The following is a 9077-nucleotide window of genomic DNA, read 5'->3' as shown; positions in this document are numbered from 1 at the left end:
ATTTAAAAATGTATAATCCCTGATAGCCACCTTACCTATAACTTACTGTCAATCTACGTCCGCAATTTGAAGCAAACTTGACGGAAAGAGTTGGCAAAGCGAGCGATTACCTATTAGTTACCTATAACTTACTCTGCAAATAGACGTCAAAACTTGCTGTACAAAGTATTTCCTTCAAATTGTAGTAAAGTTGAAAGGAAATTTAACTACAAATTTGATTGTTAACTTGTATTCAAGTTGCGGTCGTAGATTTCTGTCAATTTGCTTACAACTGTTGTTGAGTGAAGAATTACCGCCAACTTGATGTATAACTTAACCGTAACTGCTGGGAGTCAACACTTACTGAGAAAGCGCTGGCTATCAGGGATGCACTCATTTTTTTTAATTTTAATGACCACATCACATACCTAACAATATTTATATATTATTTAGAAAAATTCAGTTATTTAAAATAATTGCAAGTTGCACATAATATCAAAAAATAATTTCTAAATAAGAATCTATAATTTAGGAATTAATTAAAGAAAAATTGTATTTAAGTAAATTAAAGAATTTATTAATTTTTTTTTCTTTTTTTAAGAATAGACTTAATGTAAGTAATACATGTGAATAAATTCAAATAGCAGGCATCAGAAAATTGTTTACATCATCTGTACTGGTCCATGCATGCTCATTATTAAATGTTTTAGTTATTTGACTAGCACACTGTAAAAAGTTATTAATATCTAATGTTCCATTGTCAAATAAATCCCACAAATATTCTATCATTTCATTTTTTTGAGTAATTTTGTTACTCTCGGGACTTCTTATTTCCAAGTTCTGCTCTAATGAAGTCTTCTCGATTTTTGCCAACTCCTGGAGTGTTGCATAATACGTTCTGAAAATATGTTTAATAATTATTAATAAAATAATAATAATAATAACAAATAATAAATTAATAAAATAATATTGATTATAAATAATAATAATTATATGAATTATCAAATTATTGTATCAATTGTTGATTAACAGTGTATCAATAAGTCCTTTTTTTGTTAAAATAACTTTTTAATATTCAAGATTTTATAATTTTTAAATACAAAATAATAATAATTCAGTGATAATAATTCAATTCATTTTATAAAAGTTTGCAATTTTTTATTAATGTTTTTTTATGACGTGATCACGTAAATCTATTATCCGCAAACTGACTTTACCGACAATCATTTTTTTTACAAAACAAAAATTTTAGTTTTTATGAAGCAGTTTTACCAAAAAAAAATTTGTTTCAATCAATTTTTTTCAAAAGTTATGCATGTCCCGGTGTAAGTTCGACATACTTGAGAAAAGAAGCTTAGATTTGTAACAGCCCAAAGTGGGGCCACTGTCTACAACTCTGATCCGGGAAGTCTCAAGAATTGGTACAATTTTTTTGAAGTTTTGCGCCAGGTCTTCCAAAAGTCCGAAAATAAGAAAACTTTGTTAGAAAAAATTTTTTTTTCACTTTGACAATTAATATTTTTTAATATAGTTTTGTAAAAATTTATAAGTTAGTAAAGAATAATAATCATAATAATAATTTAAGTGAAGATAAGAATTTTTGAGATATGCAACTACTTAAGGAATGAAATATAATAATTAATAATAAATTAGTTTCAGGGAAAATATAATTTTATTATAATCATTTGAGGTATTATAATTTCAAATTTGGGTTTTTGTTGAGACTGCTGTTGATTTTTGTTTTGCAATAAAAATTCTGCTCAATAAAATGAGGAATCAGTCGTGGCTGCTAATTTCAATAACACAAAAAAAGGTTATACGTAATATAAAATCTTTTTAATTTGAAGCATTGAATTTTCTAAATCCAATTTACTCTACGATATTTTAATTACTTTTTTAAATTTATCAATTCATATTTTTCAACAGACAAAAAATCACTGAAAATATTTTGCCCATTATCACTTAAAATTCACATTGCCGACTGTACAAAGGTGTTCATCGATACTGAAGTTTTTTTTTTATCATCTGAAAAAATTTTCGGAAAGTGTCCAATCGAGAGTTAAGTTTTCCAGTTATTGCGAGACGGAAAAAAAATTTTTCTATTAATGACGATTCGGATTTTGTCTTTTCAATTTAATAATTGTCTGATAAAAAGAATTTATTAAAGTTGTCAATATTATTTTCGGAAAGTGTCCAATCGAGAATTAAGTTTTCCAGTTATTGTGAAACGGAAAAAAGATTTTTCTATCAATGACGATTCGGATTTTGTCTTTTCGGTTTAATAATTTTCTGATAAACAAAATTTATTATAATTGTCAATATTTTTTTCGGAATGTGTCCAATCGAATTTTGCTTCTTCGTATCGTTTCCAGTCGAAAAAAGAATTTTTCGATAGATGACAGCACGGTTTGTGTCTTTTCGGATATATTAGTTTTCGGTAAGTTTCGCTTATAACAAACTAAGGGTAGCCTTCGGAAAGTGTTCATCTATGCGAAAAGGAGACCACCCATTGAAAGCTGACCGCTAACTTCAGTATTATTGGAAATAAGCTTTTATGAATTGTTACAATATTTTGACATTTTCTTTTTGCAATAGTTGCAGAAAATTTTTTATTGTAAAATTATTCAAATTTACAAAAAATATTCTAATAGAAATTTTTTTTCATTGCTTGTAAGTTTAAAAGAGAAAAAAAATATTTTTACAACTCTTAAAATTCTTTCAACCCTTTATAAGTAATAAAAATATTTAAAAATGCCGCTTTATTGACAAAGATTGCAACAGGTAATTTTTTTATTATTTTGTTAAAATTTAAGTTAAAAATCCAAAAAAATATATTTCTTTAAATGAATTAATAGTTCTGATTAAAACAATTTATTATAAATAATAAAATCTATTTTATCATTAACAGCAAACGAAAATAAAAACTAATTTGACTCACTCAGTCATAAAAGAGTTGTGTCGACCAGCATCGTGGATCGTGGCTATATTGTGAATGGAATGAGAGCTCTTGAGAAAGTATAAAAGAGGAAGAGCGACACGATAGCAGCTTGGCTTGCCGAGGGTTTCTTTTTAAAAATTGTTAAGGATTATTGGTATTGTTTTTCATCTAAACGATTAACAATACTAATCATCCGACAATGGCCCTTAGCCAAACCAGTGTGGTGAGTAATGGAATAATAATGTCCATTAATAAAAAAAAATACTTAAAAAATAATGTATCATTCCATCTAGCTAAAATACATGCTATCACTGTTGTATTGAAACAAAAAATTTTTATAAATTTATCCATTATCATCTTTTACCATATTAAAATTCCACACACTTTTTTTTTTACTTATCTATCTCGTATTTTATTATTGCATATGTTTATGATAATAATTAAATGATTGTATGAGTTTTTAAAACAAATAATTGTTTCAATAATGGGGTGTCATGGCAATGATTAACAATTAATTAATTTATATTGTGATTCGCACTGGATATAAAAAAATATGTCTGGTTTGTATTATTGATATGATCATTATTTATAAAAAATAAGTAATTGATTATTTTTTACTGAAATGATAAGATTTTTCATGAATTTTTAATTTTTTAATAATGAATTTGTATTGCAATATAATTATTTAATTGATAAAAATGTTATAATAATGATAATTATTATTTTAATTACAGTTGAAACTTTATAATACTGTGATTGATGATGTAATAAATGGAGTGAAAGATTCACTGTGTACTGAAGAAGGTGTAGATGAAGGTGTACTAGAAGAGCTAAGACAAATATGGGAATCTAAATTGATTCAAAGTAAAGCTGTTGAGTTAAATACTGATCCGCCAGAACCACAACCACCTCAGATATTAATACTTAATAAAAATAGTGGAGCCAACAAAGCAGTTACCTCCAGCAATGGTGAATATTTTATTTTATTTTAATTTTTAATTATTAATTGCTATGTACTTGATTTTTATCATATAATTAATATAATGAATCTATAATAATAATTATTTCTATAATTTTAGCTGCAAATGTTGGTAATCATTTTGCTCAACAACAAATGCAAGCTGTTTCAACTACAACTCAATCACAATCGCATCCTCAGCAACAGACACAGCAAGTAGTTCAAAGTCAACCTCAACCACAACCAATGAGAGTTGTTCCTCCACAGACTGCTAATGTTCCTATTCAGCAGCATGCTACGATGCCAATTCAACAAGTCGTTACTGCACCACCACCAGCATTATTTGAGAGACCAGTTCCCATTCAAATAACATTACCTGGTAATGCTAGTACAGGCGATGGAAAACCTAAAGTCTTAACTATCCATGTTCCTGTATCAGCTATCCAAGGTATTTTATTTTAGTGTTTTCATACTATGTTAGTAGTTTTAAAAATAAATTTTTATTATTTATTCTCATTAAAAATATGTATTTTAGGTAATCAATTGGCAACTATTTTGACGGGGCCTGTGATAACTGCAGCTATGGGTTTTCCCGAGAATGTTGCATCGAAACTACTTCAACAGCATGTTGATAAAACTTTACAAGGTCAATCAACTATGCCCATTGAAATTAATCAAGTTATTACACAAGCAAATAATGTTCAGCAACAAATGCCTGTACAAAATCAAGTATGTTTCAAAGTTAATGTTCATCACATTATGTTATTATTTATTTAAAAAATACATGTTATTAATTAAAAATATTTTAGGGACACAGTAATATCGCTCAACTTGATGGTCAACATGGAGACACTTCTGAAGACGAAGATGATGATGATGACGAAGACGATAACGAAGATGATGATGATGATCTCGAAAAAGATGACGATGAGCAGGATGATGCAGGAGCTCGAGAAGAGGTTTGTCAATGTACAAATTTTTTAAATATTTTACATTTTTTATTTAACCTTATTAAATTTTTTTTTAAATTAAGGAACCACTTAATTCTGAGGACGACGTAACAGACGATGATCCAACAGATCTATTTGATACTGATAACGTTGTTGTATGCCAGTATGATAAGGTTTGTATATTCTCAAATAATTTATTCATCTTGTCGACATGAAAAGTAATTCGATATTCTCATTTTAGATTACGAGGAGTAGAAATAAATGGAAATTTTATTTAAAAGACGGGATAATGAATTTAAGTGGTAAAGACTATGTATTTCAAAAAGCAAATGGTGATGCTGAGTGGTGAGCCAATTGGAAGACCTCAAATTATATCAAATTTTCCATTTGTTTTTTCTATGATGATTGGAACTTGGAAAGATTATTAAGATTTGTTTACAATTCATTATTGCGACGTCGGATCGCTGATTAAATGTGCAAAATGAAAAAATAATTTTGATTATAAAAACTTATTAATACAAAAAAAAAATTTTAGTTAGTATAATTAACAACGTGTGAATAAAGTAGTCGATGCACGGGTGATGGAACATAGGGGTGTCAAATTTTGTTATTGACTTATGGTTAATTGATTATTCACTAATTAATATATTGTTTTTTTTTGTTTCTTATTATTTAATTTTTTTTTTGTCTTGAAAAACTAAGTTATGTAGATTTAATATTATCTGTATGTATATTTATCATAACTGATATACGATAAAAATATCAGTTTAATCACTAAAGAATTAGACGAGTTTTTGAAAGAAAACTGTTTCTCAAATTTCGTTCTTTTTTAAAAGCAGTTATTTTGTATTGTGAAAAAAAAAACCCCCTGAATAAGTGATAATTGTACGGTGTGAGATAAGTTGAAAGTATTTCGTTTCTTTTTTTAACTTAAATAATGAAAGAAACAATTTCTTTTTTACGACATATACATTAACACCTTCCGTTAATAATAGTAATATTTAGTACTAAATTTGAGAAATCAGAAATTTTATTTGCTAAATCCTCAAGTGCATTGAAGTAATTTTGTAAATAATCTTTAAGACAAAAAAAAGAAAGCATGAAACTGCTAATGATAATTACAATTTTTGTGTTATTTAATGTCAACATTAAAATATAAAAAAAAGCGAAATGTATTATCGAAATTGAAGATATATTATGATATTAATTGATTTTATCTATTAACATTTGTTGTTTTACAAACCTAAATAATTGATATTTTTTTTATTCGAACAAATGATTTTTCAGTTTTGATTGAATATAAATTATTTGACTTATTAAAATTAATTACCAGCAAATATAGAAAAATTCTACTGTGCAGTTTTAAGAAATTAATATTTTAGTAAGATTTCGATTGTGGCATTAATGATAATTTAATAAATAATGAAAAAAAAAATTCTTATATATTTACTGTTAACCTAAATAATTTTGGTTTTATCAAAGAAGTTTAGACCTACATTATATCTAAGATTTTTTATCATAAAAATGAGTACACATCGAATTCCATCATCAGACTATTATGTGTATGAAAGATAACATTATTTTGATCATGAATACAGTGCTTTCTTCCTAAAGTTTAACAGGTTATCTTTTTTTCTCTTATTACATAGTAACTAATGGAGAAATTGAAACAGCTAAAATATCTTACAGAGGGATCATTGTAAATAAATTGTGATAAACTGGACGTAAATAGTTTGACTCACTGAAGTTATTCGGATGAGCTGTTCATTATTTAGTTGATTAAAAACTTACCTTTTATTACGATTAATGAATATTTCACAAATTATTGAGGCACATCATTTTTGCTTGATTTATACTTAAAAATGTCTCAAATCACATAAAAAAAGTACCGTGTCATTTCTATTATAATTAATTACATGAAAGTAATTTTACCAAAAAATTCTTTTTTCTATCAGAGTACTATTTAGATGAAAATAATCCAAATTAAAAATTTGTAATTTTACTTTTCATCTCATGTCTGCAGAATTTTGATTTATTAAAATGCACGGTTACTCCTCGCTTATGGTGTAACCATTATACACAACTATTCATAAATTTTCAGTAACGGAATTAAATCAATAAGTTAATATTATTTTTCAAGATCAAACAATTGAATTAATTATTTTAAAATTAAATGAATGACTGATTAATATCAATTAAAAATAAACTAACCGAATTTTATCAAATTTATTATTATAGGTGTGATAATGTTGATAAAAATGTTATATTTTCTTAAGTTATGAAATAAATAATCAGAAATTTAAACTGGTACTATTTTTTGTTTTGTATCGGTTTTTTTTATTATTACATTCAACAACCGGCAGTTTTTTTTATTAAATAGGAGTGAGTGTTCTCAAACTTGATAAGTCATTAACACTTACATTACTATTATCTGATAGGTTATTAAATCCTATAATGATCTATACGTTGTATATAAAGCGAAGTTGAAAAAATGTTTTATAAAAACAAAAAAAAATCAAAGGATAAAATAAAAAAAAATGTCTAATGGTTTTTTTTTTTTTTTTTAATTTTGTGTTTTAATTTTATAATATTTAAGATTATTAATAGTGAATAATAATCACTTGCCAACTTCGCTGACTATACAATTGTGTTTCCAAATGAAGAGATATTTAATCCAAAGCGGCAGCTCCAGAAATAATTTCAATAAGTTCTCTAGTAATAACAGCTTGGCGAGTACGATTGAATGTTAAAGTAAGTTTATCAATCATTTCACCAGCATTCTTACTGGCGTTATCCATAGCAGTCATTCTGCTGGATTGTTCGCTGCATGCACCTTCTTTCATCGCGTAGAATAGCAATGAGGCAAGAGAAAATTCCAAATAGCTTTGGATTACATCCTCATCGAGAGAATCGTAGACACATAATTTTGGAGCACTCGTTACAGCAGATTTGTCGAACAGGGGTAATTGATCGACAACGTACGAAACTACTGACCTAAATCTGTTGTAAACTATACGCCCAGATCCAAAGGTGTACCTATTATCAGATAACAAAAATTAGTATCGTTATAATTGTTATTATTTAAATATAAATATTTATTAACTAACCCTGAATTCATGACCATATTTGCCACTTTGGAGGCATCAGTAAAAGTTGGAGGCTTACGGCCAACTTCACTTGCGACAAAGAGAATATTTTTAGCAAATAGCCGTGATAAAATTGCTCGTGATTTGTCACCAATGCATATTATTTTGGTATTCTCACGGAGATTTGAATCAGCTAATAATTTATCACGAATATTACGTGATACACCGCTGTGTACAGCACCACACAAACCTCGATCACTTGTAACAGCAATTACCAATTGTTTAGGTTCTGATTCAGGTGCTTGAATTTCAGCTTGCTCATAGAAGATTTTAGTTCCTTGACCTAGAGGTCTTGCTTGTTTCAAATCACGTTCAGCGTGATTGTATTTAGCTGCTGACACCATCTTCATGGACTGAGTGATTTTCTGGATGTTTTTTACCGACTTAAGACGAATGGAAATAGCTTTTAAAGTTGCCATACCACGTTGATGCTGTTGTTGAACTGCTGGCGCAGTCAACGAGACCAAATTGCTCGCCTGACGAAGCATGGTGGACAAATTTACCGATAACTGAGAAAAAATTTTAATTAGTACATCTAATTTCAAAATAAATTCACGTAAATTTTGTTAGTTAGTGTGATTTTTTAATCCACAATTTATAAACTGTCAAGGAGATATTCAGTACTCCTTCAATTTAATTGGAAGTATTATATGCTTTTATGTAATCGTCAGATAGAACTTGACGGCTATTCAGTTCTATTTACTGTTATTATTAATCAAGTGTAAAAGGTTTATTAAACAACTTTTGATTTTAATTGTTCAATAATTTTTTTATTTCTTTAGATAGTCAAGATAAATCAATTAAGAATAGAATTAAATGAAAAAATAAATAAAATAAACTTACCAAATAATTTTACAGGCGAAAGTCAATTCGGCCACTGTGCTTAGAAGGTTAACTCTCTTCTCGGCAGTATAACGGGGGGATAAAAAGTGACTGGAAAGAACGTTAGAGAGCGGTAACGCAGCTTTCGATGAAAAAAATTGGCGGTATTTTTAAATTTCTGATGAGTTGATAAAAAATTTTTTTATTGTTTTTGTTTTAATTTTTTTATTAATACGTATCGTCATCATACATAATAAAATTTATATAAAAATGAAGTTAGCCGA

General features: G+C 27.4%; 2 protein-coding genes across 2 annotated transcripts; one reads left to right on the top strand and one right to left on the bottom strand.

Annotated features, from left to right (window-relative positions):
* The first annotated feature begins 2979 nt into the window (after positions 1-2979).
* Tfiia-l (transcription factor IIA L) lies at positions 2980-6014 on the top strand. Its single transcript, XM_074255951.1, has 7 exons — positions 2980-3140; positions 3652-3886; positions 3997-4323; positions 4411-4604; positions 4685-4834; positions 4909-4998; positions 5067-6014. Exons 1-7 carry the CDS (start codon positions 3117-3119, stop codon positions 5172-5174), a joined length of 1128 nt encoding a protein of 375 aa, XP_074112052.1. The 5' UTR covers positions 2980-3116; the 3' UTR covers positions 5175-6014.
* Positions 6015-7373: 1359 nt separating this feature from the next.
* Positions 7374-8888, bottom strand: Atpsyngamma (ATP synthase, gamma subunit). Its single transcript, XM_074255952.1, has 3 exons — positions 8815-8888; positions 7933-8480; positions 7374-7861 (listed from the first exon to the last, which is right to left on the bottom strand). Exons 2-3 carry the CDS (start codon positions 8457-8459, stop codon positions 7495-7497), a joined length of 894 nt encoding a protein of 297 aa, XP_074112053.1. The 5' UTR covers positions 8460-8480; positions 8815-8888; the 3' UTR covers positions 7374-7494.
* Positions 8889-9077: the final 189 nt, after the last annotated feature.

Source organism: Cotesia typhae, unplaced genomic scaffold, assembly GCF_013202065.1.
Source record: "Cotesia typhae breed Kobodo isofemale line unplaced genomic scaffold, CoteBio_Ctyphae scaffold_152, whole genome shotgun sequence".
NCBI lineage: Eukaryota > Metazoa > Arthropoda > Insecta > Hymenoptera > Braconidae > Cotesia > Cotesia typhae.
Note: the sequence above shows the minus strand (reverse complement) of the source record. Positions and strands in the feature narration are given on the sequence as shown.

What these genes read in the sequence shown, in the direction of transcription:
- Tfiia-l (XM_074255951.1), top strand. Translation starts at nt 3,117, where the DNA reads ATGGCCCTTAGCCAAACCAGTGTG. An exon ending in TCCTGTATCAGCTATCCAAG is followed by an intron (nt 4,324 to 4,410) that starts GTATTTTATTTT and finishes TATGTATTTTAG; the next exon opens with GTAATCAATTGGCAACTATT. An exon ending in AAATGCCTGTACAAAATCAA is followed by an intron (nt 4,605 to 4,684) that starts GTATGTTTCAAA and finishes AAAATATTTTAG; the next exon opens with GGACACAGTAATATCGCTCA.
- Atpsyngamma (XM_074255952.1), bottom strand. Translation starts at nt 8,459, where the DNA reads ATGCTTCGTCAGGCGAGCAATTTGGTCTCGTTGACTGCGCCAGCAGTT. An exon ending in AATATGGTCATGAATTCAGG is followed by an intron (nt 7,862 to 7,932) that starts GTTAGTTAATAA and finishes ATCTGATAATAG; the next exon opens with GTACACCTTTGGATCTGGGC.